The 19,412-nt window shown below is 55.9% G+C and overlaps 1 protein-coding gene across 1 annotated transcript; it reads right to left on the bottom strand.

Annotated features, from left to right (window-relative positions):
- Positions 1–337: 337 nt before the first annotated feature.
- On the bottom strand, positions 338–9,883 carry PSMA1 (proteasome 20S subunit alpha 1). The gene is made up of 10 exons (XM_077286603.1): positions 9,773–9,883; positions 7,058–7,102; positions 6,759–6,860; positions 6,573–6,676; positions 6,239–6,327; positions 2,236–2,306; positions 989–1,118; positions 767–846; positions 585–689; positions 338–509 (listed from the first exon to the last, which is right to left on the bottom strand). The coding sequence occupies exons 1-10, from the start codon at positions 9,773–9,775 to the stop codon at positions 453–455; spliced, it is 786 nt and encodes a 261-aa protein (XP_077142718.1). The 5' UTR covers positions 9,776–9,883; the 3' UTR covers positions 338–452.
- Positions 9,884–19,412: the final 9,529 nt, after the last annotated feature.

Raw genomic sequence — 19,412 nt, 5'->3', positions numbered from 1 at the left:
TTTCAGAGAGATAGCAGAAATCTGAATTGGGGTTTGGATGCTCGTTCCCGAGTTTCTGCCTACTTTCAGGATCTATGCTTGCAGTCAACACACGATCCGTCCTGACTGGAGACAAGTTGCAATAAAACCTTGTAGCCAGTGATTAGGAGACGCTAAGGAAGAGGAGACACAGCAAGCAGAGGTACTGATCAAAGCAGCCATTTCTGAACAACCCGCTGTATTTTCCACAAGGTCATTGTGACTTGTATCGCTGCTGACACCATGACGTGTGTGACGCCTCTGCTGGGGACACTTCTTACGGCCCCTCTGACCATGAAGAACCGTAGAGGAACAGTCATCAAGAAAAACAACATTTTATTGGCTTCTCGTCAAGGACAAAGTGGAATTACAGAAATGCGCCTCTCCCGCACACCGCCCCCGAGGAGAGGGGCTGCAGACAAAGAATGTCCAATCTAGTGCTCCATGGGCTCATCGGGCTTCTCCACCGGATCCTCCGCAGGGGCCGCCACCTGAGGGGAAACCAGCCGCAGATCAGAGACCCCACAGTGTCAGTGTGAGCGTGCATATGTGCGCCGGTCACCCACCTTCCTCTGGGGCCGCTCCTCCAATCCTTCCAGGAACGGGGCCACTTCATCATCGTCATAGATCGTGAACTCTAAGTCTTTACCCACAATGCCGATGGAAACATTCTGCAAACACGAGCAGAAGGCTTGTTACTATGCGTCGGTGCAGGATGGCGGCTGCACCAATCACGTCACAGTGTTACCTTCGTTGTCAGGTCCTGTTCTGCAGGAAGAGTCTCTCTCAGGGCCCGGAGCCCATGTTTGACCAGCTCGTTCAGATTACCTGAGGATAAGCACCCACATCCGTCAGCAGCCCCTCTGCCCCAGCTGTATCCTCCTCCACCCACCACACAGTATCAAGGCAACCGCCTCACTGTACCACAACTCCCAGCATACACATCCATCTCCGTGCCAGGGGGACTCACATTCACTGAACTCGGACATGTGTCTCTCCAGATAAGTGCGAGCCGACTGCGACCGAGCTCCGATGGACATCGCTTTGCAGTCAAAGTAGTTTGCAGAAGGACAGGTCTGGAAAATGTGCGGCCCCATGTCCTGTGGAGACCATGAAGGAGAGTTACACTCAGGAGAGGCCGCTACAGAGAAATGGAAGCCCCCCCGAGCTCAGCTATCAGAGCGTGAAAACGCACAGTGCAGGACCCCCGGAGCATGCATCTTAGACGTGTAAAGAACGGGTAATGCTGCAGCCCGGTACCCTCCTCCCACGTATCCAGGCCGTACACCTCCACCCGCGTACCCGGACCGCAGCTCTCCTCCTTTATACCTGCACCTCAGCCTGGCACCCTCCTCCCGCGTACCCAGACCGCAGCCCGGCACTCTCCTCCCACGTACCCAGACCACAGCCCGTCACCCTCCTCCCACGTATCCAGGCCGCAGCCCTCCACCCGCACCACAGCCCGTCACCCTCCTCCCACGTATCCAGGCCGTAGACCTCTACCCGCGTACCCGGACCGCAGCCTGTCACCCTCCTCCCGCGTACCCAGACCGTAGACCTCCACCCGCGTACCCGGACCACAGCCTGTCACCCTCCTCCCACGTACCCAGGCCGCAGCCCTCCACCCACAACACAGCCCATCACCCCCCTCCCACGTATCCAGGCCGTAGACCTCCACCCGCGTACCCGGACCGCAGCCCTCCTCCTTTATACCCGCACCGCAGCCCGTCACCCTCCTCCAACGTACCCAGGCTGTAACCTGGCACCCTCCTATCAAGTACCCAGGCCGCAGCCCAGCGCCCTCCAACCACGTACCCAGGCCGTAGCCCTCCTCCTTTATACCTGGACCATAGCCCGGCGCCCTTCACCCGCGCCGCAGCCCTCCTCCTTTATACCCGGACCATAGTCCGGCGCCCTCCTCCCGCGTACCTGGGCCGCAGCCCTCCTCCTTAATACCCGAGCCGTAGCCCGGCACTCTCCTCCCACGTACCATGGCACCTATGACTAAATTTCTTTAGTTGGCCACCATTAAAACAATGCACATGATCTATTGTGTAGGGTGCCGGCCTCTAGTCAGAGGGATACAACCCCGCCATCATATTATGTAAAATGTAACATGGAAACCAGCCGTACAGGGCAACAACCCAATAACGGCCCAAACTGGGGGTCACCATTGTTTTCAACAATACGGCCTTCATCCCTGCGGGTGGTACTTACGTCATATCCTGCGATGAGAAGTCCCACTCCGTAAGGTCTCCGCCCGTAGCGCTGGGTGGGAATCTGGGTTTCTGGGGGACAGTCAAGGAATAAAACACAAGAAAACCCAAGTAGCAGCTCAGATACCAAAAGGAGAGAGCGCGGCAGCGAAAAGGGGATCACGTCTCAGTAAGTGACACTGTCTCACACCTGGCGCTACACTATGTGATAGATATATATTATATATACACACACACGAAGCCAGAAGTTTCCATCCACTATATATACTGTATAAAGACACATCTGCAGTTTTTTTCTCAATATCCGACATGAAATCAGAATAAACCTTTCCCGTTTTAGGTCAGGTAGGATTACCAGAATTATTAAATTCGCCAAATGTCAGAATATGAGAGAGAGAGAATGTTTTAAGACATTTTTATTACTTACTGCAAAGTCAGAAGTTTACCATTGCCCTTACACTGAATGACTTGGGTTACACATTTGGGATCTCCTTCCACAAGCTTCTCACAATAGTTGGTCGGAATTTGGGTCCACTCCTCCTGACAACACTGGTGTAACTGATCCAGGTTTGTTGGTCGCCTTGCCCGCACCGGCATTTTCAGCTTTGCCCATACATTTTCACTAGGATTTAGATCAGGGCTTTGTGATGGCCACTCCAGAACATTGACTTTTTTATCCTGAAGCCACGTTGTTACCATTTTGGCGGTATGCTTCGGGTCATCATCCATCTGGAAGACCCATTTCTGCACAAGCTTTATCTTCCTGGCTGATGTGTTGAGATGTTGCTTCAGTATTGCCACATCATCTTCTTTTCTCATAATGCCATCTATTTTGTGAAGTGCCCCAGGCCCTCCTGCAGCAAAACAACCCAACAACATGATGCTGCCACCACCCTGTTTCATTGTTGGGATGGTATTCTCCCCGTTTCCGCCAAACGTAACGATGGTCATTATGTCCAAAAAGTTACATTTTACTTTCATCAGACCACAGGACATGCCTCCAGAAATAAAGGTTTTTGTTCCTGTGTGTGCATTTGCAAACATTAATCTGGTTTTTTTTTGTTTCTTTTGGAGTAATGCCCTCCTCCTGGCAGAGTGGCCTTTCAGCCCATGTTGATACAATGCTCGATTCACTGTAGATAGTGACACAATCTTACCAGCTTCCGCCATCATCTTCACAAGGACTTTTGCTTTTCTCCTTGGTTTGATATGCACATGTAGGACCAAAGCACGCTCATCTCTGGGACACAGAACCCATCTCCTTCCTGAGCGGTATGATGGCTGGACATTTCCATCTTGTTTGTACAGATGAACGAGGCGCCTTCAGGTATCTTATAATTGTGTATCGATTTGAGGATAATAAACTATCACCTCAGTAGTCCGCAGCGATGATATGGAATCTTCCGCTCAGCTTAAAGAAGATGCAGCTTTTTCGCCAACTGTTCAATGTAGGATCTTCAGGTAGGCAGGCTGTGTGCGCTGCCCCGGCCGGTAGCAGAACGCTCCAAGCTCGCCTACCACATGTAATGAGTGAGCGCTCGTAGAGCCGTTAGGTTCTCTGCCGAAGCAGGACCTTCCGTGACGTCACGACCACGTGAGTAATCACGTGACTAGACTAGGGAGAGCGAAATGGATTTGGTCCATTTCGCTCTCCCTAGCCTAGTCACGTGATTACTCACGTGGTCGTGACGTCACGGAAGGTCCTGCTTCGGCAGAGAACCTAACGGCTCTACGAGCGCTCACTCATTACATGTGGTAGGCGAGCTTGGAGCGTTCTGCTACCGGCCGGGGCAGCGCACACAGCCTGCCTACCTGAAGATCCTACATTGAACAGTTGGCAAAAAAGCTGCATCTTCTTTAAGCTGAGCGGAAGATTCCATATCATCGCTGCGGACTACTGAGGTAATAGTTTATTATCCTCAAATCGATACACATTGGTCCTGCCTACCTTAGCTTTACAGTTTCCCGTCCTGAAAGATAATTTTCTGGGATAGAACTTAAGTTGAGGTTCTTTATCTAGCGCGGGTATTTTATTATTTATTATTTTTTATAGATTACTATACAAACAGGGTGGTTTTGTATCATTACCTGCAGCTTGCTAGTTAGAGGCGCTACTGGTTCCCTAAGAGTTTTTATCTTATAATTGTACCCGAGGATGAGCCAGACTTGTGCAAGTCCACAATTCTCTTCCTGATATCTTGGCTGATTTCTTGAGACTTTCCCATGATGCTAAACAAAGAAGCAGCGTGTTTCAGGTGTGCATTAAAATACATCCACAGGTGTCTCCAATTAACTCAGATGTTGCCAAAAAAACTATCAGAAGCTTCCAAACACATGACATCATCATATGGACATTCCAGAACTGTGTAAAGGCAAAGTAATCTCAGTGTATGGAAACTTTTTAGTTTGCAGTAAGTAATAAAAATGCCTTAAAACATTTTCTCTCTCAGTCTGGCATTTGGCAAATATTAATAATTATGGTAATTCTAATTGTCCTAAAACGGGAAAGGTTTATTCTGATTTCATGTCAGATACTGAGACAAACCTGCAGATGTATAAATATATATATATATATATATATATATATATATATATATATATATATATATATATATATATGTGGCTGGAAACTTCTGGTTTCAACTGATATAGATATAAAAATATATATACACACACAGAGGTAAGTAAAGGTTAGGGAATTGGTATCTATAATAATGGGCAGTGGGACATTGGCGCCGTCTCCTCGCCTTCACACTGCAGCGGCTCCTGATGTTGGGGCTCGTTCACACCCTGTAATACGGTGGACAGGACTCGGACCAATGTGTCTGGGAGCCGAGCAGCCGACAGGTTTTCTTTATCAGAGACCGATTGTGTGTGTGAAGAAATAAGTAAATCTCAGTGCGTTCGTTTCTTCCTTGTGTCGTGAGACTCGGACACTCAGGTCTATTTGTGGCAAAAAAGAAATAAAAGTCTGATGCCGCCCGGAGCCGCAGAACAGGGGCCGACAAGTGGGAAATAAATGATCCGAGTTTTCTGGATGAATCAGAGGATTTTTTTGCGCTGTGTGAATGTGACCGGATCAGGACGGATTTCTTGTACGAACCTGATCCTTGATAGAGTCCCCGCGAGTGACCGCTGCAGCCTGTCCCTTATAGCAAGTAATACACATTCAAGGCCTCATTCATCAAAACAGTCTAAAAAAAACAAATCAATCTTTGTTGCCCGTAGTAACCAGCCACTGCTGCGACAAGATTGATTGATTGGGGCAACAAAAGAATTTTTCTTTTATTGGGAGGTGATAAATCTGTCCCATATGTGGGATATAGATACACACAAGAAGGCCGCACTCACCGCGGACCCCCCGCCGCACCAGTGACTGACGCCTCACAGCTGCTCATTATTAAAAAGGCACCAGTGACATCCTGTCTACAACACGTGACCGCCGCAGCCAATCACTGGACTCACAAAGATGACTGCACATATGGGCATGTGACCTCCAAGCCCAGCGATTGGCTGCAGCGGTCACATGTTGTAGTCAGGACTGTAAAGACCTCCAGGGCAGTGACGGAGCGATGCTGGATCAGCAGGGGCTTCAACAATATTTGTGAAAGCAATCGCTCCTCCCCATCTTGAGAGTAAAGAGATTGAAGGGCATGTCCACAATCAAAAACATGGCTGCTAGTCTTCATAGACAGCGCTGCCCCTGATCACTGCGTGTGGCGTAGGCCAGCTCCATTCACTCCAAATGTTCTGGGCGGCAATAACAGCCATATTCAGGGGGTTTCTAGTCCTGCTCCGAGCAGCATGGCGCAGGCAGCGCTGCAGCCCCTTCCTTCATAGGTTGTGTGCAGAATGCAGCAGTCAGACCCCCGGGATCACTAAGTGATGATCTATTCCCTCTGACCCGTCTATGGACCACCTGAAGTCTAACCCCCGGCGGCCGTAAGCCTGGTCCGCCCACACGATCCTCGACATTGGACGGCGATTACAGGGTGGAAGGATACTACTTCCGATCAGGGAGACGAGACGCGACACTGGGAGAGGACGATCAAAGACGAACCGGGAATCCAGACATTCCTGACGCATAAAGTTACTGCAAAGAAACGGAGCAGAGATTAGGAGAATCTGAGAGAGACGCTTCTCACCACTGAAAGTTATACAAAGTCCTGTACTCCGGAATCTAATAATCCAGACGAGTCCCTGGGGCTGCACTGGGCAGAGAAGGCTCCTGATAGACTGGCCGAGCTCCAGATCCATCGCTCACCTGGAACATCTGCTAATGCGGCACCTGAAGGCTCAGGAGGAAGACTCCCACAATGCGCAGGAGCGTGCACTCACCACAGGAGGCGTGCGTCCGCCGTCAGCCCAGCGATGGAGATGCCGATGTGACTGTCCACATTCAGGATCTTCTTCTGATGAGCGGCCAGTTCAGACTGAGCTCTCTGCGCAGCGATAAAACGTGTCAGACGCTCAACACAAACCATCGCCCCCCTCAGCTTCGGCGTCACAACAAAGGGACCCTACCTTTAAGGCCACGAGGACGGCGTGCGTCTGCGACTTCAGGCCCACTGTGGCCGAGCCCTGCTTCACCGCCTCCATGGCATACTCGATCTGATGGATCCGGCCCTGGAGGACGAGCAGAAGAACCAAGTCAGACAAATGTGTCAGCACCGGGTCCAAGGAGAGGAAAGCAAGGAGCACAAGACTCCTAGAATAAGAGGACGGCGACATTACAGGGCACAGGCCCCACTCACAGCCATGCTATGGGGAGACATGAGGAGAGCGTGGCGGCAGAGGCTGCACTTACCGGGGGCAACACTTACCTGGGGGCTCCACACCGTCACATCGTTGTCATACTGGTTACGGAACTGCGGAATAAAAGGAAGAAGATAAACAACCAATCCGAAAAAAGCAACGGTATCAAGCCAGGCGCAACGGGGAAGGGACGCATGCCCGGGCAAGGGAGGGGGGGGGGGGACGTGCACCCAGGCGAGGGAGGGGGCGCACCCAAAAGAGGGGGGGGGGGGGAGGGCGGCGCACCCGGGTGAGAACGCGTGCCCGGGCAAGGGGAGGGGTGGATGCACACCTGGTGAGGGGGGGGAACGCACGCCCGGCGAGGGAGGGGGTACGCGCACTCGAGCGAGGGGGGGGGGGGGAACGCGCACCCGGGCGGGGGAGAGGACGTGCACCCGGGTGAGGGAGGGGGGACGCACGCCCGGGCGAGGGAGGGGGGGGGACACGGCACAGGTAAAGCAGGGTCTGGGTAAGGCCACATTCATCACTGGCTCCTGGTTTTGGCTACAAATACAGACGTGGTGACGAGTCTCCATTAGACTTTTCCTCTTCTGGTTACAAATACTGACCGTGTGAACGTGGCCTAACAGATATTATAATCCCATCCCCCAAATATGATTCAATATGCAGACACCACGCACACACTGAGCTACAATGTAAAGAGACCCCCCCAAGACTATATACGGAGCCCCCACAGTAATGTAGAACGAATATTGTATCGCCGTGGGGGTCCGCCTTAGCGGGTGGGGGGCTCCGCACACTGCATTACCCGGTGGGGGGCTCCGCATGCTGCATTACCTGGTGAGGGCTCTGAATTTTATAGCAGAAGCCCCTGAATCTCCTCTGAGTCTACTATGTTAGGATCACGAGTCACAAAGTAAAAGTGAAAGTGACAGGCAGCCGCACCCTGCAGGACCGGACGGCACTGGATGCACTACATGAACGACACTGCTAGCTCCGGCTTCACTGTCCACCATCTGCAGGATCTCTGCTTCCAAACAGTGAATGATAACTTATTTCCCTTAGCTGAATGCACACTTTAACGTAATACTTCTCACAGTCTACCACCTACCCGACCGCGCCACAGAGCTGCACTGCCCTCATCTCATCTACCGGTCCTCTCCACAGTGCTGCACCTAACATATTCCGCAGCGCTTTACAGACATTATCATCACTGTCCCCGATGGGGCTCACAATCTACATTCCCTATCAGTCTTTGGAATGTCGGAGGAAACCTGAGAACCCGGAGGAAACACGGGGAGAACATACAAACTCCCTGCAGATGTCGTCCTTGTTGGGATTTGAACCCAGAACTCCAGCGCTGCAAGGCTGCAGTGCTTATCACTGAGCCACCGTGCTGCCCCACAATCTGTCTACCACCTACCCGTCCTCTCCACAGTGTGCACCGCCCAACATCTTCCCTAGTCCCCAAATCCTCAGCCCACTTTCCCGATCTCCTCCACCCTCTATCCCTGTACTCCACCCTCTCCCCCGATACTCTCCGCCATCTCTCCCTGTACTCCACCCTCTCCCCCGATACTCTCCGCCATCTCTCCCTGTACTCCACCCTCTCCCCCGATACTCTCCGTCATCTCTCCCTGTACTCCACCCTCTCCCCTGGTCCTCTCCGCCATCTCTTCCCTGGTCCTCTCCGCCATCTCTTCCCGTACTCCACACTCTCCCCGTACTCCACCATCTCCCCCGGTCCTCTCCGCCATCTCTCCCCGTACTCCACCATCTCCCCCTGTACTCCACCCTCTCCCCCGGTCCTCTCCGCCATCTCTCCCCGTACTCCACCATCTCCCCCTGTACTCCACCCTCTCCCCCGGTCCTCTCCGCCATCTCCCCCCGTCCTCTCCACCATCTCTCCCCGTACTCCACCCTCTTCCCCGGTCCTCTCCGCCATCTCCCCCCGTCCTCTCCACCATCTCTCCCCGTACTCCACCCTCTTCCCCGGTCCTCTCCGCCATCTCTCCCCGTACTCCACCTTCTCCCCCGGTCCTCTCCGCCATCTCTCCCCGTACTCCACACTCTCCCCCGGTCCTCTCCGCCATCTCTCTCCGTACTCCACCCTCTCCCCCCGTACTCCACCCTCTCCCCCGGTCCTCTCCGCCATCTCTCTCCGTACTCCACCCTCTCCCCCGGTCCTCTCGGCCATCTCTCCCCGTACTCCACCCTCTCCCCCGGTCCTCTCGGCCATCTCTCCCTGTACTCCACCCTCTCCCCCGGTCCTCTCCACCATCTCCCCCCGTCCTCTCCACCATCTCCCCCCGTACTCCACCATCTTCCCCCGTACTCCACCATCTCCCCCCGTACTCCACCATCTTCCCCCGTACTCCACCATCTCCCCCGGTCCTCTCGGCCATCTCTCCCCGTACTCCACCATCTCCCCCCGTACTCCACCATCTCCCCCCGTACTCCACCATCTTCCCCCGTACTCCACCACCTCTCGGTCCTCTCCACCATCTCTCCCCATACTCCACCCTCACCCCCGGTCCTCTCCGCCACCTCTCCCCGTACTCCACACTCTCCCCCGGTCCTCTCCACCATCTCTCCCCGTACTCCACACTCTCCCCCGGTCGTCTCCACCATCTCTCCCCGTACTCCACACTCTCCCCCGGTCCTCTCCGCCATCTCTACTTTCCCCGCCATGCTTTCCCGCTTCCCTCCGCCTCCATCCCCCGCTCCCAACCTCCTCCCCAGTCCCCACAGTCTGTGGCTCCCGGGGCCCTGGCCGCACACACCATGTTTCCGGCTCTCCGAGCTGCTGAATAATGCTGCACTCGGCGCTCTACTACTCTCGTCTGAGAAGCCCCGCCCCCTATATTATACTCCGCCCCCTGAGCAGACCCGAGCAGACCCGAGCAGTCCACCGCCGAATATCCTATTGTCAATGCCACAACTTTATTAGTCAGAGGCCGAACAGAGAACGATGATATTATGTGCGGGGGGGCCGCCTCTGCCTCTGCCTCCAGCCCGGGAATAGCGCCGTCCGCTGCTCCGCACACTCACTGTACGGCGGGCCCACATTCTCTATAGCGCTGCTGTACGGGTACACGGGGCCCACATTCTCTATAGCGCTGCTGTACGGGTACACGGGGCCCACATTCTCTATAGCGCTGCTGTACGGGTACACGGGGCCACATTCTCTATAGCGCTGCTGTACGGGTACACGGGGCCCACATTCTCTATAGCGCTGCTGTACGGGTACACGGGGCCACATTCTCTATAGCGCTGCTGTACGGCTACACGGGGCCACATTCTCTATAGCGCTGCTGTACGGGAACACGGGGCCACATTCTCTATAGCGCTGCTGTACGGCTACACGGGGCCACATTCTCTATAGCGCTGCTGTACGGGAACACGGGGCTCACATTCTCTATAGCGCTGCTGTACGGGTACACGGGGCCACATTCTCTATAGCGCTGCTGTACGGGTACACGGGCCCACATTCTCTATAGCGCTGCTGTACGGGTACACGGGGCCACATTCTCTATAGCGCTGCTGTACGGGTACACGGGGCCACGTTCTCTATAGCGCTGCTGTACGGGTACACGGGGCCCACATTCTCTCTATAGCGCTGCTGTACGGGTACACGGGCCCCGCATTCTCTATAGCGCTGCTGTACGGGTACACGGGCCCCGCATTCTCTATAGCGCTGCTGTACGGGTACACGGGGCCCACATTCTCTAGCACTGCTGTACGGGTACACGGGGCCACATTCTCTATAGCGCTGCTGTACGGGTACACGGGCCCACATTCTCTATAGCGCTGCTGTACGGGTACACGGGGCCCACATTCTCTAGCACTGCTGTACGGGTACACGGGGCCACATTCTCTATAGCGCTGCTGTACGGGTACACGGGCCCACATTCTCTATAGCGCTGCTGTACGGGTACACGGGGCCCACATTCTCTAGCACTGCTGTACGGGTACACGGGGCCACATTCTCTATAGCGCTGCTGTACGGGTACACGGGCCCACATTCTCTATAGCGCTGCTGTACGGGTACACGGGGCCCACATTCTCTAGCACTGCTGTACGGGTACACGGGGCCACATTCTCTATAGCGCTGCTGTACGGGTACACGGGGCCACATTCTCTATAGCGCTGCACGGGTACACGGGGCCACATTCTCTATAGCGCTGCTGTACAGGTACACGGGGCCCACATTCTCTATAGCGCTGCTGTACGGGTACACGGGCCCACATTCTCTATAGCGCTGCTGTACGGGTACACGGGGCCCACATTCTCTAGCACTGCTGTACGGGTACACGGGGCCACATTCTCTATAGAGCTGCTGTACGGGTACACGGGGCCACATTCTCTATAGCGCTGCACGGGTACACGGGGCCACATTCTCTATAGCGCTGCTGTACAGGTACACGGGGCCCACATTCTCTATAGCGCTGCTGTACGGGTACACGGGGCCCACATTCTCTATAGCGCTGCTGTACGGGTACACGGGGCCCACATTCTCTATAGCGCTGCTGTACGGGTACACGGGGCCACATTCTCTATAGCGCTGCTGTACGGGTACACGGGGCCCACATTCTCTATAGCGCTGCTGTGCGGGTACACGGGGCCACATTCTCTATAGCGCTGCTGTACGGGTACACGGGGCCCACATTCTCTAGCACTGCTGTACGGGTACACGGGGCCCACATTCTCTATAGCGCTGCTGTACGGGTACACGGGGCCACATTCTCTATAGAGCTGCTGTACGGGTACACGAGGCCCACATTCTCTATAGCGCTGCTGTACAGGTACACGGGGCCACATTCTCTATAGCGCTGCTGTACGGGTACACGGGGCCCACATTCTCTATAGCGCTGCTGTACGGGTACACGGGGCCCACATTCTCTATAGCGCTGCTGTACGGGTACACGGGGCCCACATTCTCTATAGCGCTGCTGTACGGGTACACGGGGCCACATTCTCTATAGCGCTGCTGTACGGGTACACGGGCCCCGCATTCTCTATAGCGCTGCTGTACGGGTACACGGGGCTCACATTCTCTATAGCGCTGCTGTACGGGTACACGGGCCCACATTCTCTATAGCGCTGCTGTACGGGTACACAGGGCCACATTCTCTATAGCGCTGCTGTACGGGTACACGGGGCCACATTCTCTATAGCGCTGCTGTACGGGTACACGGGCCCCGCATTCTCTATAGCGCTGCTGTACGGGTACACGGGCCCCGCATTCTCTATAGCGCTGCTGTACGGGTACACGGGGCCCACATTCTCTAGCACTGCTGTACGGGTACACGGGGCCACATTCTCTATAGCGCTGCTGTACGGGTACACGGGCCCACATTCTCTATAGCGCTGCTGTACGGGTACACGGGGCCCACATTCTCTAGCACTGCTGTACGGGTACACGGGGCCACATTCTCTATAGCGCTGCTGTACGGGTACACGGGCCCACATTCTCTATAGCGCTGCTGTACGGGTACACGGGGCCCACATTCTCTAGCACTGCTGTACGGGTACACGGGGCCACATTCTCTATAGCGCTGCTGTACGGGTACACGGGCCCACATTCTCTATAGCGCTGCTGTACGGGTACACGGGGCCCACATTCTCTAGCACTGCTGTACGGGTACACGGGGCCACATTCTCTATAGCGCTGCTGTACGGGTACACGGGGCCACATTCTCTATAGCGCTGCACGGGTACACGGGGCCACATTCTCTATAGCGCTGCTGTACAGGTACACGGGGCCCACATTCTCTATAGCGCTGCTGTACGGGTACACGGGCCCACATTCTCTATAGCGCTGCTGTACGGGTACACGGGGCCCACATTCTCTAGCACTGCTGTACGGGTACACGGGGCCACATTCTCTATAGCGCTGCTGTACGGGTACACGGGGCCACATTCTCTATAGCGCTGCACGGGTACACGGGGCCACATTCTCTATAGCGCTGCTGTACAGGTACACGGGGCCCACATTCTCTATAGCGCTGCTGTACGGGTACACGGGGCCCACGTTCTCTATAGCGCTGCTGTACGGGTACACGGGGCCCACATTCTCTATAGCGCTGCTGTACGGGTACACGGGGCCACATTCTCTATAGCGCTGCTGTACGGGTACACGGGGCCCACATTCTCTATAGCGCTGCTGTGCGGGTACACGGGGCCACATTCTCTATAGCGCTGCTGTACGGGTACACGGGGCCCGCATTCTCTATAGCGCTGCTGTGCGGGTACACGGGGCCCACATTCTCTATAGCGCTGCTGTATGGGTATACGGGACCACATTCTCTATAGCGCTGCTGTACGGGTACACGGGGCCACATTCTCTATAGCGCTGCTGTACGGGTACACGGGGCCCACATTCTCTATAGCGCTGCTGTACGGGTACACGGGGCCACATTCTCTATAGCGCTGCTGTACGGGTACACGGGGCCACGTTCTCTATAGCGCTGCTGTACGGGTACACGGGCCCCGCATTCTCTATAGCGCTGCTGTACGGGTACACGGGCCCCGCATTCTCTATAGCGCTGCTGTACGGGTACACGGGGCCCACATTCTCTAGCACTGCTGTACGGGTACACGGGGCCACATTCTCTATAGCGCTGCTGTACGGGTACACGGGCCCACATTCTCTATAGCGCTGCTGTACGGGTACACGGGGCCCACATTCTCTAGCACTGCTGTACGGGTACACGGGGCCACATTCTCTATAGCGCTGCTGTACGGGTACACGGGCCCACATTCTCTATAGCGCTGCTGTACGGGTACACGGGGCCCACATTCTCTAGCACTGCTGTACGGGTACACGGGGCCACATTCTCTATAGCGCTGCTGTACGGGTACACGGGCCCACATTCTCTATAGCGCTGCTGTACGGGTACACGGGGCCCACATTCTCTAGCACTGCTGTACGGGTACACGGGGCCACATTCTCTATAGCGCTGCTGTACGGGTACACGGGGCCACATTCTCTATAGCGCTGCACGGGTACACGGGGCCACATTCTCTATAGCGCTGCTGTACAGGTACACGGGGCCCACATTCTCTATAGCGCTGCTGTACGGGTACACGGGCCCACATTCTCTATAGCGCTGCTGTACGGGTACACGGGGCCCACATTCTCTAGCACTGCTGTACGGGTACACGGGGCCACATTCTCTATAGCGCTGCTGTACGGGTACACGGGGCCACATTCTCTATAGCGCTGCACGGGTACACGGGGCCACATTCTCTATAGCGCTGCTGTACAGGTACACGGGGCCCACATTCTCTATAGCGCTGCTGTACGGGTACACGGGGCCCACATTCTCTATAGCGCTGCTGTACGGGTACACGGGGCCCACATTCTCTATAGCGCTGCTGTACGGGTACACGGGGCCCACATTCTCTATAGCGCTGCTGTACGGGTACACGGGGCCACATTCTCTATAGCGCTGCTGTACGGGTACACGGGGCCCACATTCTCTATAGCGCTGCTGTGCGGGTACACGGGGCCACATTCTCTATAGCGCTGCTGTACGGGTACACGAGGCCCACATTCTCTATAGCGCTGCTGTACGGGTACACGGGGCCACATTCTCTATAGCGCTGCTGTACGGGTACACGGGGCCCACATTCTCTATAGCGCTGCTGTACGGCTACACGGGGCCCGCATTCTCTATAGCGCTGCTGTACGGGTACACGGGGCCCGCATTCTCTATAGCGCTGCTGTACGGGTACACGGGGCCACATTCTCTATAGCGCTGCTGTACGGGTACACGGGGCCACATTCTCTATAGCGCTGCTGTACAGGTACAAGGGGCCTACATTCTCTATAGCGCTGCTGTATGGCTACACGGGGCCCGCATTCTCTATAGCGCTGCTGTGCGGGTACACGGGGCCCACATTCTCTATAGCGCTGCTGTATGGGTATACGGGGCCACATTCTCTATAGCGCTGCTGTACGGCTACACGGGGCCCGCATTCTCTATAGCGCTGCTGTACGGGTACACGGGCCCACATTCTCTATAGCGCTGCTGTACGGGTACACGGGGCCACATTCTCTATAGCGCTGCTGTACGGGTACACGGGGCCCACATTCTCTAGCACTGCTGTACGGGTACACGGGGCCCACATTCTCTATAGCGCTGCTGTACGGGTACACGGGGCCACATTCTCTATAGCGCTGCTGTGCGGCTACACGGGGCCCACATTCTCTATAGCGCTGCTGTACGGGTACACGGGGCCACATTCTCTATAGCGCTGCTGTACGGGTACACGGGGCCCACATTCTCTATAGCGCTGCTGTACGGGTACACGGGGCCACATTCTCTATAGCGCTGCTGTACGGGTACACGTGGCCCACATTCTCTATAGCGCTGCTGTACGGGTACACGGGGCCACATTCTCTATAGCGCTGCTGTACGGGTACACGGGGCCCACATTCTCTATAGCGCTGCTGTACGGCTACACGGGGCCCGCATTCTCTATAGCGCTGCTGTACGGGTACACGGGGCCCGCATTCTCTATAGCGCTGCTGTACGGGTACACGGGGCCACATTCTCTATAGCGCTGCTGTACGGGTACACGGGGCCCACATTCTCTATAGCGCTGCTGTATGGGTATACGGGGCCACATTCTCTATAGCGCTGCTGTACGGCTACACGGGGCCCGCATTCTCTATAGCGCTGCTGTACGGGTACACGGGCCCACATTCTCTATAGCGCTGCTGTACGGGTACACGGGGCCACATTATAGCGCTGCTGTACGGGTACACGGGGCCCACATTCTCTATAGCGCTGCTGTAGGGGTACACGGGGCCCACATTCTCTCCAGAGCTGCTGTACGGGTACACGGGGCCCACATTCTCTATAGCGCTGCTGTACGGGTACACGGGGCCACATTCTCTATAGCGCTGCTGTACGGGTACACGGGGCCCACATTCTCTATAGCGCTGCTGTACGGGTACACAGGCCCACATTCTCTATAGCGCTGCTGTACGGGTACACGGGGCCACATTCTCTATAGCGCTGCTGTACGGGTACACGGGGCTCACATTCTCTATAGCGCTGCTGTACGGGTACACGGGGCCACATTCTCTATAGCGCTGCTGTACGGGTACACGGGGCCACATTCTCTATAGCGCTGCTGTACGGGTACACGGGGCCACATTCTCTATAGCGCTGCTGTACGGGTACACGGGGCCCACATTCTCTATAGCGCTGCTGTACGGGTACACGGGCCCACATTCTCTATAGCGCTGCTGTACGGGTACACGGGCCCCGCATTCTCTATAGCGCTGCTGTACGGGTACACGGGGCCCACATTCTCTAGCACTGCTGTACGGGTACACGGGGCCACATTCTCTATAGCGCTGCTGTATGGGTACACGGGCCCACATTCTCTATAGCGCTGCTGTACGGGTACACGGGGCCAACATTCTCTAGCACTGCTGTACGGGTACACGGGGCCACATTCTCTATAGCGCTGCTGTACGGGTACACGGGCCCACATTCTCTATAGCGCTGCTGTACGGGTACACGGGGCCACATTCTCTATAGCGCTGCTGTGCGGCTACACGGGGCCCACATTCTCTATAGCGCTGCTGTACGGGTACACGGGGCCACATTCTCTATAGCGCTGCTGTACGGGTACACGGGGCCCACATTCTCTATAGCGCTGCTGTACGGGTACACGGGGCCACATTCTCTATAGCGCTGCTGTACGGGTACACGAGGCCCACATTCTCTATAGCGCTGCTGTACGGGTACACGGGGCCACATTCTCTATAGCGCTGCTGTACGGGTACACGGGGCCCACATTCTCTATAGCGCTGCTGTACGGCTACACGGGGCCCGCATTCTCTATAGCGCTGCTGTACGGGTACACGGGGCCCGCATTCTCTATAGCGCTGCTGTACGGGTACACGGGGCCACATTCTCTATAGCGCTGCTGTACGGGTACACGGGGCCACATTCTCTATAGCGCTGCTGTACAGGTACAAGGGGCCTACATTCTCTATAGCGCTGCTGTATGGCTACACGGGGCCCGCATTCTCTATAGCGCTGCTGTGCGGGTACACGGGGCCCACATTCTCTATAGCGCTGCTGTATGGGTATACGGGGCCACATTCTCTATAGCGCTGCTGTACGGCTACACGGGGCCCGCATTCTCTATAGCGCTGCTGTACGGGTACACGGGCCCACATTCTCTATAGCGCTGCTGTACGGGTACACGGGGCCACATTCTCTATAGCGCTGCTGTACGGGTACACGGGGCCCACATTCTCTAGCACTGCTGTACGGGTACACGGGGCCCACATTCTCTATAGCGCTGCTGTACGGGTACACGGGGCCACATTCTCTATAGCGCTGCTGTGCGGCTACACGGGGCCCACATTCTCTATAGCGCTGCTGTACGGGTACACGGGGCCACATTCTCTATAGCGCTGCTGTACGGGTACACGGGGCCCACATTCTCTATAGCGCTGCTGTACGGGTACACGGGGCCACATTCTCTATAGCGCTGCTGTACGGGTACACGAGGCCCACATTCTCTATAGCGCTGCTGTACGGGTACACAGGCCCACATTCTCTATAGCGCTTCTGTACGGGTACACGGGGCCCACATTCTCTATAGCGCTGCTGTACGGCTACACGGGGCCCGCATTCTCTATAGCGCTGCTGTACGGGTACACGGGGCCCGCATTCTCTATAGCGCTGCTGTACGGATACACGGGGCCACATTCTCTATAGCGCTGCTGTACGGGTACACGGGGCCCACATTCTCTATAGCGCTGCTGTATGGGTATACGGGGCCACATTCTCTATAGCGCTGCTGTACGGCTACACGGGGCCCGCATTCTCTATAGCGCTGCTGTACGGGTACACGGGCCCACATTCTCTATAGCGCTGCTGTACGGGTACACGGGGCCACATTCTCTATAGCGCTGCTGTACGGGTACACGGGGCCCACATTCTCTATAGCGCTGCTGTACGGGTACACGGGGCCCACATTCTCTCCAGAGCTGCTGTACGGGTACACGGGGCCACATTCTCTATAGCGCTGCTGTACGGGTACACGGGGCCACATTCTCTATAGCGCTGCTGTACGGGTACACGGGGCCCACATTCTCTATAGCGCTGCTGTACGGGTACACGGGCCCACATTCTCTATAGCGCTGCTGTACGGGTACACGGGGCCCACATTCTCTATAGCGCTGCTGTACGGGTACACGGGGCCCACATTCTCTCTAGAGCTGCTGTACGGGTACACGGGGCCCACATTCTCTATAGCGCTGCTGTACGGGTACACGGGGCCCACATTCTCTATAGCGCTGCTGTACGGGTACACGGAGCCACATTCTCTATAGCGCTGCTGTACGGGTACACGAGGCCCACATTCTCTATAGCGCTGCTGTACGGGTACACGGGGCCCACATTCTCTCTAGAGCTGCTGTACGGGTACACGGGGCCCACATTCTCTATAGCGCTGCTGTACGGGTACACGGGGCCCACATTCTCTCTAGAGCTGCTGTACAGGTACACGGGGCCCACATTCTCTATAGCGCTGCTGTACGGGTACACTGGGCCCACATTCTCTATAGCGCTGCTGTACGGGTACACGGGGCCACATTCTCTATAGCGCTGCTGTACGGGTACACGGGGCCCACATTCTCTATAGCGCTGCTGTACGGGTACACGGGGCCCACATTCTCTATAGCGCTGCTGTACGGGTACACGGGGCCACATTCTCTATAGCGCTGCTGTACGGGTACACGGGGCCCACATTCTCTATAGCGCTGCTGTACGGGTACACGGGGCCCACATTCTCTATAGCGCTGCTGTACGGGTACACGGGGCCACATTCTCTATAGCGCTGCTGTACGGGTACACGGGGCCCACATTCTCTATAGCGCTGCTGTACGGGTACACGGGGCCACATTCTCTATAGCGCTGCTGTACGGGTACACGAGGCCCACATTCTCTATAGCGCTGCTGTACGGGTACACGGGCCCACATTCTCTATAGCGCTGCTGTACGGGTACACGGGGCCCACATTCTCTATAGCGCTGCTGTATGGGTACACGGGGCCCACATTCTCTATAGCGCTGCTGTACGGGTACACGTGGCCCACATTCTCTATAGCGCTGCTGTACGGGTACACGGGGCCACATTCTCTATAGCGCTGCTGTACGGGTACACGGGCCCACATTCTCTATAGCGCTGCTGTACGGGTACACGGGGCCCACATTCTCTATAGCGCTGCTGTACGGGTACACGGGGCCCACATTCTTTATAGCGCTGCTGTACGGGTACACGGGGCCCACATTCTTTATAGCACTGCTGTACGGGTACACGGGCCCCGCATTCTTTATAGCGCTGCTGTACGGGTACACGGGCCCGCATTCTCTATAGCGCTGCT

The sequence above is a fragment of the Ranitomeya variabilis genome, chromosome 2, assembly GCF_051348905.1.
Source record: "Ranitomeya variabilis isolate aRanVar5 chromosome 2, aRanVar5.hap1, whole genome shotgun sequence".
NCBI lineage: Eukaryota > Metazoa > Chordata > Amphibia > Anura > Dendrobatidae > Ranitomeya > Ranitomeya variabilis.
This window is presented reverse-complemented; position numbering and strand designations above follow the sequence as displayed.

Excerpts from the sequence above, each read along its gene's own strand:
- PSMA1 (XM_077286603.1), bottom strand. Across the intron at positions 6,677-6,758 it reads CCGTCCTCGTGGCCTTAAAG|AGAGCTCAGTCTGAACTGGC; the intron begins GTAGGGTCCCTT and ends ATCGCTGCGCAG. Across the intron at positions 1,119-2,235 it reads TTCTCATCGCAGGATATGAC|GACATGGGGCCGCACATTTT; the intron begins GTAAGTACCACC and ends TGGTCTCCACAG.